The sequence below is a fragment of the Aulonocara sp. 'chitande type north' Nkhata Bay genome, linkage group LG16 (assembly GCF_057382095.1).
Source record: "Aulonocara sp. 'chitande type north' Nkhata Bay isolate Kocher_YH1m ecotype deep benthic linkage group LG16, A_spYH_male_GT1.1, whole genome shotgun sequence".
Lineage (NCBI taxonomy): Eukaryota > Metazoa > Chordata > Actinopteri > Cichliformes > Cichlidae > Aulonocara > Aulonocara sp. 'chitande type north' Nkhata Bay.
The window spans coordinates 14,920,553-14,941,550 of NC_141359.1; the positions used below are offsets into that span (position 1 = coordinate 14,920,553).

General features: G+C 40.5%; 1 protein-coding gene across 2 annotated transcripts; it reads right to left on the reverse strand.

Annotated features, from left to right (window-relative positions):
- Nucleotides 1-43: 43 nt before the first annotated feature.
- On the reverse strand, nt 44-19,443 carry rbm44 (RNA binding motif protein 44). Of its 2 annotated transcripts, none has more exons than XM_086266877.1 (21): nt 18,802-19,443; nt 18,613-18,661; nt 18,429-18,535; nt 12,891-12,965; nt 12,776-12,821; nt 12,672-12,706; nt 10,917-11,104; nt 10,617-10,816; nt 8,178-8,299; nt 7,713-8,068; nt 7,586-7,635; nt 6,219-6,368; nt 5,968-6,133; nt 4,810-4,844; nt 2,868-2,931; nt 2,610-2,688; nt 2,400-2,531; nt 2,248-2,315; nt 1,994-2,064; nt 1,090-1,294; nt 44-593 (listed from the first exon to the last, which is right to left on the reverse strand). In XM_086266877.1, exons 1-21 carry the CDS (start codon nt 18,992-18,994, stop codon nt 300-302), a joined length of 2,685 nt encoding a protein of 894 aa, XP_086123003.1. In that variant the 5' UTR covers nt 18,995-19,443; the 3' UTR covers nt 44-299. The 2 variants fall into 2 exon arrangements, with proteins under 2 accessions (XP_086123003.1, XP_086123002.1); XM_086266876.1 differs by having other exon boundaries at nt 2,868-2,934.
- Nucleotides 19,444-20,998: the final 1,555 nt, after the last annotated feature.

Genomic DNA, 20,998 nt, shown 5'->3' on the forward strand with positions numbered 1-20,998 from the left:
CTAATACTTGGTTAAAGAAAGGCAAAACAAAGAGGATAAGACATTTTTCAAAGGATGCTTTTTTTTTTTTAATGACAGAAAACAAACGAATTCACGTGCCAGATAACAGAAGTAGCAGCCTGAACATGCCTCTAACTTTAAGGCAGCAACATTGAGAGATTCATAAATTCTCTTCGATCAAAAATTATATTCTTTATAGCAGGCTGATTAATAGCTTTTCCCTCTTCTTAAAAATAATATGATGGAATGAACAATCAAAGGTTCTGTCACATAACAAATCAGAGCTGTTGGTTTCTTTATTATGACTGCTTAGCAGTCTGCGGCCTGGTCAGAAGTTCAGATATCATCTCCCTGATGGTCCTGAGGGGCATGCCACAGAGGACGCCCTGATGCTTTGCCCTCAGCTCAAGCATAGCATCCACAATCCTCTGCCTCCCCACCTCTGGGTGGAGCTGTGTCAGCTCTGCTATCAGAGTATCAAAGCTGCTCATGGTGCCATAGTGTTGTGGCACAAAGGTTCCCTTTGCTGTAGGGGAGATGCACACCACCTTCCTGTTCCTGATGCTGGGCTTAACAGGAGGCGGGGTTATCAGCTGGAGAGAACAGAGGAGCACACATTTCCATATTAATGCACTCAAAAAACAAACAAAACAAACAAGCATAGATCCAGTCCCGATCAAAGGTTTAAGACTTGAAAAATGGCAAACAAGCCAGCTGACAGAAAATGACAATGAATAGACATTTTTGCACAGATTTAGCCTTGCACAGGGTATGTGGTCCCAAACTTTTGCTCAGCTTTAAAACAGCCCGTTTCAGTTTAAGTGTTGTTTTCAATGAATTGCATGCTTTCAAAAAAAAAAAAAAAAAAAAAAAGAAAAGTTGTGTCCCACTCCCAGCTCTTCTTGTTGCATGCTGAAGCTCTACTTGGAACCTTGTTAAGATCCAACCATGCAAAATCAGATTTTTTCCCCCCCATTTTTCAAGTGGTCTTAAACTTTTGATCGGGACTGTATGTTCTGCTTCTAACAAAGATCTGAATGCACACTTAAAGTTTGATTGTTTTAGAATGCCTAATGCTCGTCTGCTCACCTCAGTGCTGCTGGAGTCAGTCTTGGAGGTTTGTGGTTTGGCAGCGTCCTGTGAGGAATCAGGTTCAGAGGCCGAGTTCTGGCTGTTGTTCGTGGGTCTGCTGATGTGCTCCAAATGTAAAACGCGACCTTGCATTCTGCATCCATTTAGCTCTTTCACTGCAGTCTCAGCAGACTGGGGGCCACTTAACATAACTATGGCAAATCTTCAGAACATAGCGAGTTGTTAAACTGGCATGCGTGTGCTGATTTGTGAAGCATTAGAATTCGCTGCTACAACCACACATAAGTAAACCTTCTAGAATTGTGTAGAAATGTAACATTTTACAGTTTTGTATAAAATTACAGCCCAGGACTTAATTCTAATCTCAGTGTCATTTAATGTTGGATAAACACTAGCATGACATTGCTACTGGACTTTTACATTACAAGCAATACATTAACATCTGCTTTTGACCAGGTAGATGATTTACTGTATCACTTTGCACACCACTGTGACTCCAGCGATTACATGGAGCAGGGTGAGTACTGCCAGTCTAACAAGAATAGAAATCCCACATGGCAAAACATAATTCCCTAAAGAAAACTGGTGGCCCAAGAGTAAACAGACCTGCTGCAGGTGGAGTGGACACAAGGGTAAAGTAATGTGTTGACAGCAGTACACAAAAAATATGACAGGATAATATCACAGATCACCTGGAATCAGCCAAACACATGCAGGTTTACTTTGATGCAGTTAAAGCATTCATACTCAGGATTGGAGTCACGATTTAAAGCCAAAAACACAGGGAAACTGGGCCCATAATAATGTTTTCCTTAAGGAAAGAATTGATATAAAGACCTGAATGTGTGACTACTTAATAAAACAAGCATAAGCCTGAATAGTGGGGAAAAAAGGACCTCACCTCAAATCCTTTAAAGCAGAAATGCTGACTTCAGTGGGATGGTATTTCTCAAAGAACAGCATCATGTCACTCTGACAGGGACAAAGTTTCAATTAAAGTCTACACTGCCCTCTGCTGGCAATCACACTGCAGTACAATGGTTTTACATAAAAGGATCATTACACAATTTAACTTGTCAATTAAAATTTCCAATGTGAAAAAAAACAATGAATTTTAAATGACTACTCAAACAACATTGATGAGTAAATGTTCACCTCCGTCACATTGCTGGGCAGCTTGGAAACACACAGTACGGAGCTCATGGCCTCCTGACTGGCTGATTCTGGAATGAAAACAACTTAACTGCAGCTACTTAGAATTTTAATTCTCCAAACGTTCAGCCCTAATGCACTGTTTGCTCTCTCACCATCAGACACATGTGCCGTCACCGGTGTGGGGTCCTGCCTCACAGCAGTAGCTACATCATCTTCTGGAAGCTCCAGCTCTTCCTCAGCATCATACCATTTCTCACCTGTGTTCACCTCTTGACCCGCAGACCCTGTCCACAAAAAGAATTCCTCAGATAACCAGTATTCATAAATTGGTTACAGACGCTTCTGCGCATTATGGTTCGAACCTCCATCTTGAGGGATGAGGGTAGGAGCTCTCCTTGTACTGTCATTTTTATTTTTGAGTTTTTCCTTTTCCTGACCAACCTGAGAAAAGAGGGGGAAAAGTTGACTTGTTCATGGTAATGAGGCCCAAATACAGGAAATTAAAAAAAAAAAAAAAAAAAAAAACAAACAAACAACAAAACAAAAAAAACCCCCACACACACACAAAAACAAAACACCAAGCTGAAAAAAAGGACGTGAAAAACAACAATGTGAAGAACCTTTCCGCCTTGAGCATCAGGACGTCCACCATCTCCACTTGGTGCATCCAGCTTCTCCTGGGAGCTGCTTTGGATTAGAAAACATTTGTCATTATTTGGGGGGGGGGTCTCATCTACTCAATAGCTGAAGCAAAATAACATACAACTACACCGCGTTCCAATTATGCAAATGATATTTTCCCCTTATTTTTTGTAAATAGTCGATTCAAATGACAGTCAGCATAATTTTCGAGTCAACCATTAGAGTACAACTCAAATGTTACTCAACAAAACTGCCAATGAAAAAGTGTTTTTCAAAAATAATAAACTTAAAATGCACTGTTCCAAATTATTACGCACAGAGTTTCAAAACATTTTATAGATAGTAGAGAATTGAAAATGGTCATTTGTTGAATTTGCAGCATTAGTAGATCAATTTTACTGAAATCAAAAACATCTTAACAGGTCAAAGCTACATATTAACATAGGACCCCTTATTTGATAGCAGTTTTACAATTCTTGCATCCATGGAACTTGTGAGTTTTTGGAAAGTTTCTTCTTGAATGTCTTTGCAGGATGTCAGAATAGCCTCCCAGAGCTGCTGTTTGGATGTGAACTGCCTCCCACCCTCTTATTTTTTGGTTTGAGGATGCTCCAAAGGTTCTCAATAGGATTGAGGTCAGGGAGGAATGGGGACCACACCATGAGTTTCTCTCCTTTTATGCCGATAGCAGCCAATGATGCAGAGGTGTTCGCTGTAGCATAAGATGGTGCATTGTCTTGCATGAAGATGGTTTTGTTGCAGAAGGCACAGTTCTTCTCTTTCTACCATGGAAGAAAGTGGTCAGTCAGAAACTCCACATACTTTGCAGAGGTCATTTTCACACCTTCAGGGACCCAAAAGAGGCCAACGAGCTCTCTCCCCGTGATTCCGGCTCAAAACATGACTCCACCACGTCCTTGCTGACGTTGCAGCCCTGTTGAGACATGGTGGCTGTCCACCATCCACCACTGCATCCATCTGGACCATCCAGGGTTGCATTGCACTCATCAGTGAACAGGACTGTTTGAAAATTAGTCTTCTGGGCCCACTGCAGCCGTTTCTGCTTGTGAGCATTGGTTAGGGGTGGCCAAATATAAGGTTTATGCACAACTGCAAGTCTCTGGAGGATCCTACACCTTGATGTTCGCAGGGCTCCAGAGGCACCAGCAGCTTCAAATATGTGTTTGCTGCTTTGTTAGCAGCTGCTCTCTTAGTTTGATGCATTTGTCTGGCAGAAACCTTCATCATTGTGCCTTTATCTGCACGAACCCATTTGTGCTCTGACTCAGCCACAAATTTCTTACATTATGGTGATCATGCTTAAGTTTTCGTGAAATATCTAAGGTTTTCATTACGTGTCCAAGGCATTCAACCATTTCATGCTTTTCAGCAGCAGAGAGATCATTTTTCCTTCCTATATTGCTTGAAAATGGTGGTCTGCTTAATAATGTGGAACATCCTTCTTTAGTAGTTTTCCTTTAATTGGGCTCACCAGGCAAACTAATGATCACAGGTGTCCAAGATTGAGTTTAGTCATCCAAAGAGCCCTGAGACACAATTTCATCCATGGGTTTAATTGAAAAACGATCATTATGACACTTAAACACAATTCGCATAATAATTTGGAACGCGGTGTACCTGTTTAGACCTCTTTGTGGGGGCCCAAAATTGACATGTTACTATACTTGTGGGAAGCCACGGTCACTTTATGAAGACAAAAGTGCCCGTCCCCACAAGTTTGAAGGCATTTTTGAGACTCAAAATGCCGTTTTAGTGTCAGGGTTACAATTAAAAAATGAATGCCAAACCATAACCTATGTTTAGGGTGAGCAGCTAGGGAAAGCATTCTGTCAATTAGATGTCCTCACTAAGATAGCAAAATGATAGCGTGTGTGCGCGTGCACATGTGTTTTAATGTACCAAGATGAGATTTCTCCCAAAACTTCACGAATGATCTAGACAGGAAGACAGAAAAAGAAGTTATTTCCAAATAAAGTCCAATTCATCACCCAGCCCCACCACAGAGCTGGCAGATGTTTACTAGGGGTGCAACAATACATGTATCGATATTGAACCGTTCGATACAGTGCTTTCGGTTCTGTACGCATATGTATCGAACAATACAACATGTTTAATTTATTTTATCAACTTTTCTTCTGACGATGTCGTCTGTGTTGAGCGCTCAGTGGATCTGCGTTCAACTACTCTGCCTAGGCTGCACTGTCGAGTGCAGATCCACTAGCACAGCGCAAGCTAGCAAGACAGAAGCTAAGCTTGCTGCAACATGGCAAATGCCTCAACGCTACCCGAAACTGAACCTCCCCCACCCTCATTCAGATCTGGCCTTTGGAACCATCTTGGTTTTCATGTGACGTATGACCCTGATGGTAAGCGTGTCATGGACTAAAGTAAAACAGTATGTCGGATGTGCCACGCAATGCTCAATTGGTGGGAACTAGTGCGTTAGCGCAGTTTGCTCGTTAACGTGTTGACGTCGTCCAGCCCCACGCACGGGGCGATCTGCGGTAACTTGTTAACGGAGATTTGCCGCGTTATGGTGTTAATGTCATTTCAACGAGATTAACTCCGACAGCACTAGTGGGAACACAACGAATATGACTGCACATTTACGCCGACATCATCCTAGTGCAAAGACAAGTGGAAGCAGACAAAACAAAAAGCACGCATACTACAAACTTTACGAGTCATTTAGACAGCCGTTAGCACATGATTCTCCTTATGGGGACCTGATATGTTTAATATGCTGCTGAGAATATAGCCCAGAAGAAGCATATAGTATAGCTTTTATTTTGGAAAGAGCCATTTCTCTGTAATAAACTCTTTTCCAAAGATGAGCGATTTCTCGATCAGATAGATTTATTTTCTTTATTATTTTGTTGTTTCAGAAACATTAAAATTTAAAAACTGTACTTTTGAGAGAAAATATTTATAATTTTAATAAATGACAAATTAAAAAAGGCATGAACATTTTTTTGTATCAAAAAAATATCGAACTGTGACACCAAAGTATCGAACCGAAACGTGAATTTTGTGTATCATTGCACCCCTAATGTTTACCTGTGCAGGGATGTAACTTGATCCTGTGAGTATCTCGCCAGAGTCAACAGATAAAGGCTTCAGTTGCTGCAGGGGAAGCCCTGCCTGGATCTTACTCTTCATCTCATTATAGTCCAACTCCAGTTTTTGGAGAGCAGATATAATGTTTGAAGGAGGATTCTTTGCCCTGCAGTGAGATTCAGGACAAAAACTCTTGTCTCAGACAGAGGCTTATAGGCTCAGACACATATTGTAACTTGGTGCATACTTACACTAGGGTGAGCTGGTTTCCCTCAGTAGAGGTGTAGTATAGTCTCCAGCAGTGCTGTCTGCATATGCTGTACTGCAGTGCCAGGAGGGCTAGCTCTGCTTGCTGAGCACGGTCCATACACTCACACTCTTTTCTCAACTTGCCGCCAACACTGAGGGGGGGGGGGGGTTACATACACACATTATACTATACAGATCATGCATAAACAGGTCATGCGTGCGTATACTAGGGCTGCTCGATTATGGCAAAAATGATAATCATTATTTTCACTGAAATTGAGATCACGATTATTTGACGACATTTATTTAACCCTTTAAGACCTACCATAGAACCAAGTCCACCAGAGCTTATATTATTTTTTTTACATGCTGTAGTGCCATTTGTGGGAGCATTTCAAGTTGCTATACATCAATACAACTGTTATAGCCCATATTTTAATAATATGTATGCATTAAGTCCATAGTAATTACATAAATTGCAAAAAAGTGCAATAAACTACAAAAAAAATTGAAAATCGCTTTTGTTTTGTTTACATATATTTCTACTTGGAGAAGTTTAAGAGGTTTATCCCTCAAAACTTTAAATACAATAAAGTTGCAAAAAATAGTTTACAACAACAGGAAATTTATTTTGAGTGTCTTCATAGTTTTATTTTGGAGATACAGCAATTTTTATATACTGCAGGAAAAACAAAAAACAATCCTATGATGCAAATTTGCAAAGAAAACAGCATGTGCATCATTTTACTGTGGGAAGTGTTACGAACAGCTGATAGGAACGGCAAAGCCTGTTTCTGGAATATTATGTTTTTGTTCCTGCAAGCGCTTTTTATGCAATTTTTGCAAAGCTATATGTGGAACGAAACCGTGACCTAGGACAAGCTGATGGCATCAGATGTAAGTACAACTCCTCCGGTTTCATATGCAAAACAAATTATTGCGCTAGCTTACACGGTTCAGGTTCTACAGGGATTTAAAAATAGTTACGCAAAACGGAGCATGCTGCTCTGACCGGCTTTAAAGGGTTAACAATGACTTTAAAAAAAATAATATAAAATGGTGTGCAACACCACTGAAGTTTTTTTTTTTTTTTTAAACTCTCTTTTCAACCAACAGCAGTCACTCTCCAAATAACTTCTGCTTAGCTTTCCGAGCTTCCCTCGGGTCCTCTTAATCAGCGGTCTCCACCCTTTTTTGCGCCACGGATGGTTTATGCCCGACAATATTTTCACAGACGGCCTTTAAGGTGTCGCGGATAAATGAGGGAGGGGCTAATAATCGGCTCAGTCATTTTTAATGATCGTTGAAAGCCCAGATCGTAATCGTGATTAAAATTCGATTAATTGAGCAGCCCTAGCGTATACTTCACCTTTTTGTTTTCTCTTTCCCTTCCTGTGTTTTCTTCAGTTTGAGAAATTCCTGAAATATTAATAGACTATTTAAAAATGTTTTGCTGGAGCTTCTATGAATGACAGCTGTTTGGGTTCCAATCTTACCTTGGCGATATAGTCCAGATCTGCCATGCGCACTTCAGTGTTAATGTGTTTGTCAGCTGTTTCCAGGTCCTCAGTTTGAGTAAAGACTGACAGGCACTGCACCACCTCAGTGCCAATCATCGCATCACAGGTGGGGACGCAGGGCATAGGGGAGGTGTGCTTATCTACACTTTTTACCTTGGTGGCAGACTCATATGACCTCAAGGTCTCAGTGCTGGCTTCTGCTGTAACATCATTATTAGTGGTGACTGGACACGAGTGACCGCTCCGGTTTTGTTCTTTCAGACTGTCATTAGCCAGACAGACAAGGATGCTCTTATCATCCGCCATGAGGCTATGAAAGGTGTCGCTTTGATCTTCAAAGGTTAAGAGAGTTGATTGCAGTATGGTCAGTACCATGCATATCCTCATCTCTGCATATATGTTTTGTGGTGTTTTCTTCAGCTTGGCACAGAGGAAACTTACCCTGTTCTGGCTCCACTGCCTGCACAATGCTTCCATCGGTGTACTCTGGATCAATCATCTGAATCCTGTCAGTACTGCTGGAGTCTAGGAGAGACTCTTTGGTAGCCATTGGCCATTCTGACCTGTAACATCAAATAATGTTACTCATTACTCTCAGCCTAACAGGTAGTGCTGTTATAGAAACCAAGTTCTTGTAAATATAATTAGAGTGGTGTAAGAGTGTTTGGTCTATGGAAATTGCATTTTGTGTTTACTTGGGTTATTTTGGTCTAATATCTAATCTTTGTTTGATGATTTCAAATATTTAAGTTTGACAAACACAAATAACAGAAAATCAGGAAGGGGGCAACATATGCACGACATTGAATATGCTGCAGATTTAGGTAACTTTAAATATTTTTTACATTTCTTTCCGATGTCTAAAATAAATTCATTCACTCTGTAGTTGGGGATAATTTAAATCCACAGTTGGTTTAAAGTAGATGTCCGTAGACAGACAGGAGCACCAAAGCTGAAGTCAAAAAGCTGGACACTGTCAGCAGCAACATGGATTTTAGACATGCAACACACATCCTGTGGGCCCACCATCCGCCAGAGGCGGCGTAGGGGTCCGGTGCAAGGTGCTTCAGGTCACTGTCAAGGGCAGGTCCCTTGCAATTTGATTACTCAAGCTGGCCATGGGAAAAGGGAATGTCATCTGTCTGGTATGGAAGGAAACTGAAGTGATGAGAGTTTGACAGAAAGAAAGAGTAGATGTAGCTGATTCACCTCAACTGACATATTAGGGTCTGAAACTAGTCTCCTCAGAGGGGCTGGGCTCTGCTCCAGTCTAGAGTTACATCAGTGAGAGCAGCAGGCAGGTATACACCAGCCTCTGTGCCTTTGGTAACAGGTATGCACTGTCATTTGCACTTATGTGGCAAAATCATGGTTCAGAATACCTTCTTGCTGGTCAGGGGTTCAAATCCAGTAAACGGTAGGCTAGGCCCTCCATGCTACCTAATGTGTATGTGCTACAGTTAACTCAAGCCATACTGGCTTGTCTGTTGCTCATATTAACAAGGTCTGTGTGAGGTGTTGAATAGCTGTTTTAATGCTACCATGCATGTAATCCCAGGGGAAGGGGTTACATGAAGAGGATGTGGAACTTATGGCTTTGGTAACACCAAACATCTAGACTAAGGGTGAGATAGTAGCTCAATGTTCCAACATCCAGAAGAAGCAACTGCTATCACAACTAGAGATTGATGAGGTACAACACAAATGCTACAGCAAAGGGAACCCAGGACATCAGCTCAAGGGTTGAGAAATCAACATCCCCACCCTCCAAGATTGGTTACCAAGCTCTAAGAACAACTGGTGGGTTGCTGTTGAATGCAAGAGCAGCTGACCTGAAGTTTATGACTAAGCTGGAAACCTGGATCCTCAGTGGCTGATTACCAAGCCTACGTAAAGTACCTGATGAAAGTCTACCAGAAGATGTGAATGCAGCATTACGGTCAACGGCCACTGTCACAATGTATTTGGCTATATGGTAATTAATACCACCCCAAAAAAAAAAAAAAGTCACTGGCTACCCTCTGCCACCCCTGCAGGCCACCGCCAGATCCTTCTGTCTCAGGAAAAGCAGGGCCCTCACAGGTGACTCCTTGCACCCGTTCACCACTTGTGTGAACCGTCTGGTCGGCACCTCAGGTCAATCAGGTCCCACACCTCCAGACTCACTAACAGCTTCTTCACCTGGACTGTTAACAAATACTACCCCCACTCACCTCACCAATCTGAGCCACAGTCTGAGTAACGCTCATCACTCGCATACAATCTATACTCAGACGAAGTCCTTTGCACTGTTTCCAAGAACTTTGTTCAAGAAGTTTGTCTACATTTCTCCTGTTTGTCATTTATTCCTAATGTCTTATTATTTTATTCCTGCAGAGTTGGTGTGGAACACCCATAATTTCATTTTACATGTACATTGACAATAAAGGGCTATTCTAGTCCATCCTATGATGAACAGCCACAAAGAACAGTGTCCTCAGTGGAGATGGAGCATGAAGGGAAGTAAGCTAACTGTCGGAACTGCAGGAAGGCGCAATGTAAAAAGCGGGGCCTAAGAACTGTCCACACCTGTGGCCTTAGAAACTGCTAAACCAAGCCAGCCTTGGCTACCAGCTCGAAAAGGTACACCAGAGAGACAGAAGCAGTAAGAGCCTCACCAAGGCTGAAGATTGAGCAACATTGGGAGAAGGATGCAACACATAACAACAATTCTCAGCGATTAGTAGAGCTCAGCATACCGTAGCAACATTACTGAACAGGATCCAAGAACGTCTCAAGTATGAAGAGTTTGGACAGGACCAGGTCCTGACATGACTCACACCTACTCAATAAAAACACTGCTCTAAGTCGAAGACTCAGTGAAATAAGATGCATACTTACTGTGATGGACTGAAGTCTGCACTCTGGCCTTGTAGCCCTGAAATCTGGTTCCAGGGCTCAGGCTTTCTCCTCTGTCGACATACCTCGAGGTCCGTGTCCAGAGAAACGCTCACCAGGCCGGCTGGTTCCTTGCACACAGCTGCACAGCTGCCCGTTTGAAATGAGTACCTATCTTCATTCAGCTGGCACAGTGGCAGTCCCTTTCAAATAACAACAGTGATTTGTCTTTTAAAAAAAAAAAAAAAAAAAAAAAAAATACAACTTTGACTACACAAACTAAAGCTCTTTAAACACACTTACAGGTCTATAGCAGGCCTTCTGATCATTTGTTTTTTGTGTGACGGGGCTGCTGCAAGCTGCACTGAAGCCAACAGGCATGTGAGCCTGCCCAAACAGCTTTTCTTGATGCTCGTTCCTGTTACAGCCAAGCAAAGTTAAATTCTCCCTACTGGGGAGCATCTCCAAGTCCAGGTGAGTGCTGGGTGTTTCTTGAATAAAAAGCAAACAAATGGAACTGTTACAAGATTGAAAGTATGTGAATGGAACTTGGTAATCTTCAATTAATACTCATTAAATTTGACAGTTTGAGACAAGAAATAAGCCTTGTTCTATACTAAGACGTGTTGTGAAATTTATTTTTACTACAATTTTGTTGTCATTGCCTGTCTGTGGGATATCTCCAACCGCAGGATGAGTAACCTGAACTTATACCAGGAATTATCCGAAAGTTCCAGGACTTCACTAATTAAAAAACGATTCCAGATTTAAAGATCTTCTCTTCAAAGTCATCTTTCTGTGCAACTGTGGCCCGCTTTCAGCACGATTATCGTTTTTAGATCACTTAACTAACTCCTCTTGGTCCATTTGCATGGTCTGCATGTGCCTGTGTGAGTTTCTTCTGGGTTCTTTCCACAACCCAGAGACATGCATGTTACATTTTGATTCTTGGCAATGGATTTCACACAGAAGATAAAATCCTGTCTAAATTAATAGATATTTTAATATCTATTAAGTGTTATTCGGTTGTAAAATAAAAGGAAAGAACAAGAGAGAGAGAACGAGAGCTATTGATGGCAGGCCTGAAAGAACAAAAAAAAAAAAAAAAAAAAAGAAGAAGTTTTGAGCATATCGAATAACTTCTATGGCCACAGGCGTATAACATCGAGCATCTAGGAGTGCAGACTGCTTCTGCAAAACACTTGTGAAAGAATGTGTCACTCTCAGGAGCTCGGTGATTTCCAGTGTGGCACTGTGATAGGATGCCACCTCTGCAATAAGTCAAGTCATGAAATGTCCTCAATACTAAATATTCCACAGTCAGCTGTTAGCTGTATTATAAAGAAGTGCAAGTCATTGCACTTCTCAGCAACTTGGCCACAAAGTGATAGGCCACACAAAATTACAGAGTGGGGTCAGCAGCTGAGGCGCACAGTGCACAGAGGTTGCCAATTTTCTACAGTCAGTTGCTACAGACCTCCAAATTTCATGTTGCCTTCAGATTAGCTCATGAACAGTGTGTAGAAAGCTTCGTGGAATTGGTTTCCAATTCCATGGCTGAGCAGCTGAGGAACCCAACAGAAGTTGGAATGAGAGAATAAAATGGGTAGAGGGTTGGAAATCACACCTTCGAGTTGGGCTATTATCTGTCTAAGTCAGAGACATCCAGTGAAGCCAGAAGGTGAGTGCACCGGCAGCATTAGTGACAGCTGAATGTGCTGGAATGCGTATCCATTTACTGTGCTGACGCCAACCAAACGTTGACAAAGCACAAGGTCACTAACAGGCATGTTAAATATTCATTTTGTTAATTTTTATTTAAAAAATTCAAGCAAAAAAAGTAGTTAAAAATAAAGTAAAACAGGTAGACAGCTAATGGACAGGAGCTGAAAATACCATCTATTTTGGAAGAGGTCCTTAGAATGAATATTAGTTATGTTTTTTAATTGGCAGAGTCCCAGAACTATCCACCAATAGCACAATGTCCAAACCAATCTGATTAATGCTTTTAAAGGGGTTTCTGTTTTCTGACTCAAGTGTATGAGATGATTATATTACCACATCCATCCATCTCTGTTCCTGCAGTTGTAAACCTGTAAAGAAAATGAATTTTAGTGAAGTGATAGAACTTGTCTGATATGTGTCTTCACAGTAACACATACACGTGCTGGCTGGCTGTCACAGCTGACTGGGCAGGACTGCTGCCATCTGTAAATTTAAAAATAAATTTAGTCTGAGCACACCTAGTGCAAGATTTTAGTACTATAACATACTTACCCTTCACATGAACATGATGCCTATGTATTTCTAAGGCAGGATGTCTTTGCAAGAACTGATGAAACCCTCCTCCTTCTAGGGAAAAGAAAAACATGATAAGGTAACTACAATTCATTTTCAATGCATGAAAATGTGCCTACACCTATACACAAAAATGCTGAAACTGTTAGAACGGTTCTACCAGTTATTTAATTTGCTCATCAATGTGACAACTCTAGGTGATATTTTTTGTTACAAAGGTTACAAATCTAGAGAGTTTTGATGCTCTTCTCGTGTCTGTATGGTTCTCTCAGAACAACTTTGTTACGTTAACTGGCATTTGCTCTGAATGGTTGCCCTCCCCCGACTCCCCAGTTGAAGCAGGAAACATATTAGCCAATCATGTACTGACAGCAGCTATCAAAGTTCTGTATTTTCATTTGTAATTTGATTAGTTATTTCCAGATTAAGTTTGCTTGTTTTGGCTAAGTGTCATTATTTAAACATTGTTTTTTTGTTTTGTTTTTAGTTTCAACTATTAAAGAAAGAAAAAAAAATTCAAAACCTCCCCACAGATATATCATTAAGTACAGTAACTGGAGTAGCTGCTTATATTTAGTTTAACAGTTTCTCTCTGATCTTTCCGAGTTAACTTTGTGAGGACTAGAAAAGTTTGCTTTACAAAACCTGTGCTGGCAAATTATATGGGGACTGCAATTAATTTTAGATCACTTTAATGGTTAATTGCATACTGAGCACTCCAAATAAAAATAAGAAGAAAAGTTATAGATTCCCATGATCAAGGGTTGTTTGTGTAGCCTTTGTGGAAGGCTCTGTGCAGGAATGCGGTAGTGAACCGGAGCAAGGTCCAGAAACAGTAGCGCTCACAGTAAGATGGTACCTTAGGCGCATGAAACTGGGTAACAGGTCAGGGAAAAGTCTGTGTGTGTCCATCCCTAGGTGAAGCTGCACCCAATGGAGGAGAACAATGGGCTAAAGCAGGGGTGGGCAACTCCAGACCTCGAGGGCCGGTGTCCCTGCAGGTTTTAGATGTGTCCTTGAACCAACACAGCTGATTTAAATGGCTAAATTAGCTCCGCAACATGTCCTGAAGTTCTCCAGAGGCCTGGTAACGAACTAATCATGTGATTCAGGTGCATTGACCCAGGGTGAGATCTAAAACCCGCAGGACACCGGCCCTCGAGGCCTGGAATTGCCCATCCCTGGGCTAAAGTCTAAACCACCGCACTTCTCAACAGGTTTTGACCAATCAGAAGCACATTCTCTTTTACAAATACCACTAGTACTGCTGGTTAGCATCATCTCTCTGGATTGAGAAAAACATGGATTGGGACCGAAACCCTCTTTTACCTTAGATAAAAAGAACATGCAACAACTTCATTAATTCATTTTTTCCTAAACCACTGTGTCTTTTAGACTCCATTCCAACACAACTCTTCAGTTCTACTATTAATCAATTATTAAATATGATCAGTTTCTATTAACAGGATGTGTATCACGGGTTTTCACTTTAGCTGCAATGAAACCACTAATTAAAAAGCTTTTAATCAATTCAGCTTTTTTAGCCAACTACAGACCAATTTCTAACCTCCATTTTTATCTTAAAAAGTCTTGAAAGAATTACTGCTGTTGCGGCTCCTCCAACCTATGGCCGCGGCAGGCTAAACATGAGGACACAGATGACGCGCAACAATAAACACATAAAATACACTTCTGTACCATTTGCTCCTTTTATTTCCACATGCAACTGTCCAATATATAAATCAGCACATGGGATTAACTATTAAACAAATGCACAGATTGCACAAACAAATAACTGCAACTTACCAATAACTGCACTAATTACAATGCCAACTTACAATTAAGGCTATGGCATCAATTAGTGCACAAATATACAAAAACCCATCAAGTTCCAGTTAAAATACATCAAGCTGCGGTCAACAGAAAGTTTTGCCTCATGCTCACCCTACCTTTCTGCTCATCAACATCAGGCGCAGTGAACAGGTGAGTGCAACCACATTTATCATCTACCACTAAGGAATGGTTTTATTTGAATGGTTTCGTTCTGGATTCACAGTGCATCATAGCACAGAAACAACACTAGCAAAGTTAACAAATGATCTTTTTATGGCCCGTCATAGTGGACTGCCTCGCCTGTTAGACTTCAGTGTAGCATTCAATAGCACCAACCACAGTATTTTACTGCAGTGATTAGAACACACCACTGATATATAAAGGAAATAGTCTGAATTACATCTGATTCCAATGCTTTATGTAAATGGAGAGCCGTCTTCACATATGAAAGTTAATCGTAGAGTTCCACAGGGTTCGGTGTTGGGACCAGTACTATTAGCATAACATATACGTCCCTTAAGTAACATTATTAAAAAACAGAATACATTTTCATTGCTATGCAGATGATTTGCAGCTTTATTTATCTATGAAGCCTGACGAGGGCATAAAGATGTCCTTCAACATGCATTAAAAAATAAATAAAATGTAGGAATGTTTTCTTTCATCTGCATAACATTGGAAGCATCCGGTCTCAGAGTGATGTTGAAAAACTAGTTTGTATGTTCATTACAGCTAGGCTGGGCTATTGTAATTCATTATCAGGTCAAATGCTCCCAAAAAGCCTTCACCTAATCCAAAATGCTGCAGCAAGAGTACTGGGACTAGAAACAGAGAGTACATTTCCCCTATATTAGCATCTTTTCATGGCAACCTCTTAAATCCAGAATTGCATTTAAAATCCACCTCACATACCAGATCTTGAATATTCAGGCCCCATCTTATCTGAAAGACCTCATAGGGGCATTTTACCCCATCACAGCGCTTTGCTTTCAACCTGCATAGCCTTCAGTTTTCAGGCTCCTCTTCTCTGGAACCAGTTCCCAGTTTGAATCCTGACAGACACACTCCCTACTTTCAAGACTGGCTTAAAACTTTTCTTTTATCAAAAGAAAAGTTTATTCCCCCAACTATAAGCTTTATCAAAGCTTATAGTTGGGGGAATAAAACATTTTCAAAAAGACAGTCATTCAAAAAGCCTGGAAGTCTGCTGCCCAAAAATCACATTGGCAATTACAAGAAACTGGCGCATTGAAAGCAAAATATGGTGTGGTGTGGCAAAGACATGCATAGTACTATAAGCCCTAATACATTCTCTTTCACATCTTTCTTGACCTCTTTATGTCTTTTACTCTTATGCTGTTTTGTGGATCACAAGGTTTAAAATTACTTATAAACACACACACAGTAACTCCACCAGAGTGCCTATTTCGGGTCACTTTTGCCAGTGTTCCAGATCTACTGGCGTTTAGATCAACTGGCGTTGGTCGAACAGATGTGTGGCAGTCTTGCGTTTCAGGAGCTGCTACCGACAAACCAGCAAAAAAAAAAAAAAAAAAAAAAAAAAAACGGCAAATGTGTCACCTGTGACACTTGTGAGGTTGTCTCAAACACACTCCGTCAGTCTTGATGCTGTTGAACAACAAAATGTTTAAAAATGTGGCGAGTTTACCTGGTGATATCCTCATGCGCGACGCGATCGCGAAAACAGCAAACAAGTAATACCACGCCGATGTTGTTCACAGGACAGCAAGAGTAAACGATCGGGAGACTCTAGTCGTCGTTATCGTTCCGCTCGCACGGTTTATTTCTCCGATTTCAGCGTTTTTGCTTCACAACTAAAGCGAGCAGTTTACTTTGTGCACTAACATGGACTCGAGTCAACCAGCGCCACCTCTGGCCAAGTGCCACAGCCTACAGCCAGATCAACTTGTGACACACATCTGCAGCACGTTTGAATTCGTGTCATGCACGATACATTTGTACCTTTCAATTGTGTCTGTTTGTGCGTCATGCAAATAAACCTTTGAAAAGAATGAAATGATATCATATATTCCTTATTGGCCTACATTCGTTCAAAATCCCAAATTATATACACAAAGTCATAGAAATCACCACTCCAATTGGTCATCATGATTTTGATATTCTCTTTTTCCATAACAATGAAGTACACCTTGGACAAATATGACACATCAATATTTCATTAGTGTTGTCACATCACATCCTGTAAGCATCGTCTGTCTGTGTCCTTTCTCTGGAAATTAATATTTCCAGCCAATATAGGCAATCCATCAACATGGCTGGAGAGTTGGTAGTTATATACAGTCTGTATAAGTGTGGTTAATCCAATGAAGATTTGTAAGGAGACGGCAGTTACTTTGAATTCACAGCAGTTACACAGTGATTAGTAATAAACAGAGCCAGTGAGAGTGAATGGATTTAAGAAAGTCAGTGACTCAGGTGTGTCGCTTGGTTTGTCATCTGTTTGTGAGACTGGAGGAGACGTAGAAATCTTTTGTTTTAAATCTTAGTTAGGAAGATTCCTGTTTGAAAACAAGCACTTTTTGTGAGAAATGCAAGAAGTACATCTGCAGAAAGCACACAGTTACATTCTGTCCATCATGTGGACAAAATCGAAAATGTTGAGCATTGAAAAACTGAGAACGCTGGGCAAGTTCAACAGAAATGTGTTTGTAAGAACGAAAAACCAAATTGTTCCTAAAATAGTTATGGAAAGTCACTGTTGTATGTCTGTGTTCTACATGTTAATCTGATGGGAAATAAAGTTGCTATTGTTTTATTGCAGTTTATTGCAGTTTCTTGACAATTCTGAGTGGATTTACACAGTACGGGTCAAATGACCCGCAACAAAATCAATGTCACTTTTGTTTTTCAACATAATACAAGGGTTAATTTCCAAAACTTCCATATGATCTTCAATTTGTAGCAGATCCACTATCACACAGCAGCTGTAGTTGTGAAGCAAAAACGCTGAATTCGGAGAAATAAACCGTGCGAGGGGAACGATAACGACGACTAGAGTCTCCCGATCGTTTACTCTTGCTGTCCTGTGAACAACATCGGCGTGGTATTACTTGTTTGCTGTTTTCGCGATCGCGTCGCGCATGAGGATATCACCAGGTAAACTCGCCACATTTTTAAACATTTTGTTGTTCAACAGCATCAAGACTGACGGAGTGTGTTTGAGATAACCTCACAAGTGTCACAGATGACACATTTGGCGTTTTTTTGCTGGTTTGTCGGTAGCAGCTCCTGAAACGCAAGACTGCCACACATCTGTTCGACCAACGCCAGTTGATCTAAACGCCAGTAGATCTGGAACACCGGTCCAAGCCCGGGTAAAGGAGCAGGGTTGGAATTGTGACATTTAAAAAAAAAAAAAAAAAAAAAAAAACCCAATAATTGCTAAAAGAAATTTAATTTGTAGTTCTAAATAAACTCTAAATGCATTTAGGACGTTTTTTACTCACTTTGTCTCTTCCACGATGTTATTTCTCTCTCCAACAACATAAGTTACAATTAGATTAGCATGACCAATTATGCAAATTAGGCGATGACGTCATTTAGCGAGTTCTAGCGACTTTTAGGACAACCAATAGCGATTTTCCTTACTGAGAAGTTGGCAACACTGTTGTGGACTGCTGTAGTGGGAGTACCGACACATACCCTGTATGAGCTTTCTGTCCTCGGGTGACAAACGCAGATACCAGCCCAGCAGCTTGGAGTCAGTTAAGGCCAGTTGCGGATAAGCAGCCACCAAATCATACACAGACCTGAAAGCAGAACCACGTCTCTTTTTTTTTTTGGTTCAGGTTATTTAGCTGGACACAAAACTGTCGTGGTTACATACCTGTCCAGAAAGAACTTCCTGCGCCCCTCTGTTGATGCAGAAACCGACGCTAAGACAAACAAATGACAAACTAGTAAAATGTAGTTACTGGTCAAGTTTGCGGTACAGAACACAAAGCCTGGACACAGAATAATATCATTGCGCTAGGACATAAATTGGGATTACTTTTACCCATGATTTTATACTTACGTGGACTGGGTCTTTTAATATAAGGATTGTAAAAACTGCTTTCTGCCCACACATCCGCAGAGTAATGAGGTGCCTCGTGAAAGCCACGCCACGATGTTTGATAAGAAGTCATGGGTTGGGTGTCTATTGCAGTCGCCCAAACGTAACCAGGCCACGACGTCCGCCACGGGTCATGCGTGTAGCACGGCTCCATTATGACCGCGAAATGGCGTCAGCTAAACACGTGAACGTAATGACGGCTAATGTTAGCATTAAGCAAAGCTAATGTTTATCTGTTAGCATTTGAATTTTCGGTTTCTCGTTTAATATTTCTGAAAATAAAAAGGCACATACGCTTCTCCTTTTAGTTTTCGGAGTTAGCTTGCTAACTTGTTAGTTATGCTACATCCAAACCCCGCGTTACTCTCGAGGCCTTCAGTTGTCTCATAACTACAATAATGGAAGATATATTTTCTCACTCCACTTCATTTTAGCCATGCCGGAGAAAGATTGGTTCGTCAAAGTACAGGAATAGTCCACTCTCTAATTTTACCTTTAGTTAATCTTCGCTATTGCCATTTGTGAGCTTTAACATTCTCCTCCTACGACACTCTTACACATGCAGCGAGTTCTGTAGGCGAAGGACAGTCAGTTTACCCTGTTGTCACTTACCTCAGTCTGGTAGTTGAGAATAGCACTCAGCAGATAACTTTTTTTGAGGGGCGGGATTACATGTATTTATACACAGTACAATTTTATTTGAACATTGAGAAAAACTAATACAATTCAAGTACAGTTTTCATGGATCGATCGATACTAGCGTGATTGGATCGATACTTTGATTTTAACTGTGTTAATTATTTCTTTGGAAAAAGTAAACCTCAAACATGCACTATATGAAAAATGTCCGAATCTTTTTTTGTGTGTGCTTTAGAGACAGAAAATTTTAAATTCCAGGTCTCCAAAAGCTCAGTTAAAAACACATGAAAAGGTGAAAGGTGTGTTTTTTGTGTTAACTAATTATTGTGGAAAGTAACGATCACAGTGATGATTAAAACGTGTTCAGAATTTGGAAATTGAGAATTCATCTCATAAGTCGTGGCACATACTCTCCCCCAATTAGCTGCCCGAATACTTTAAAATTATTGGTACTGATTGTATCCATATCAAAATTTGTAGTTTTTGTACAAAGTATCAGTATCAGATACTACCTTGAATTTTACTTAATATCTAATTGGAAAGGAAATCAGTGGTATCCCACATCACTAGTTTTCATTTCCTTTACTATCATATGTATATTGGACAGTGGTAATGTCCATATTAAACATGGCCAAAGTTTCAGGTAATGAGCATGGTGTTAACAGCAGGGATGAGGAGTGAGACTTGTGAGGTCAAAGGACAGCATGTTAATTTGCTTGTTTCACTCTCAGTGGCATGATATTTAAACATAAGACCAAGACCAGATTTAAATATCTGAAAAACATATGGGGCACAAACGCAATATATATATTTTTTAACATAACTGTACAAAATGTACATTATATTTTAGAATAATTTACTGGGAATAGACTGCATTGCAATGGTGCCGACATGATTGGCTTACACTAAAAAACAGATACAGTGCTGTGAAAATATTTTTGCTCCCTCTTAATTTCTTTTTAAGTATTTGTTTAAGATCATCAAACTAATTTCAATATCAACAACAATGCAAGTACAAATACAAAATGCAGTTTTTAAATGGTCCTTTCATTTCTTAAGGAACAAAAGCTATCCAAACCTATCTGGTTCTGTCTGAAAAAGTAATTGCCCTCTAAATATGATAACTGATTGTGCCACCCTCTGCAGAAAAAACTGCATCAGCTGTTCGATGGCAATGACTCTTTCACATTGCTTTGTGTAAAGTTAATATGTCAATCCAGTCCCACTGGTGGAGTTTTGAGCATGAACGCGGCAGATGTGATGGGACTCAAACCTTCCAAAAAAATTTGTTCAATCGGTCCATAAAATATTTACCCAAAAGTCCTGGAGATCAAGACATTTAATGGCAAACATGAGACAAGCCTTTGTGTTGTTTTTGGTCAGCAGTGGGTTTCATCTTGAAACTCACCTATGGATACTGTTGTTGCTTTCTATGATCAAGTACATTCTACCTAATGTTCACACTCAGAGAGCAACTTGGGGTTAGTATCTTGCCCAAGAATATTTGGCATGCAGACTG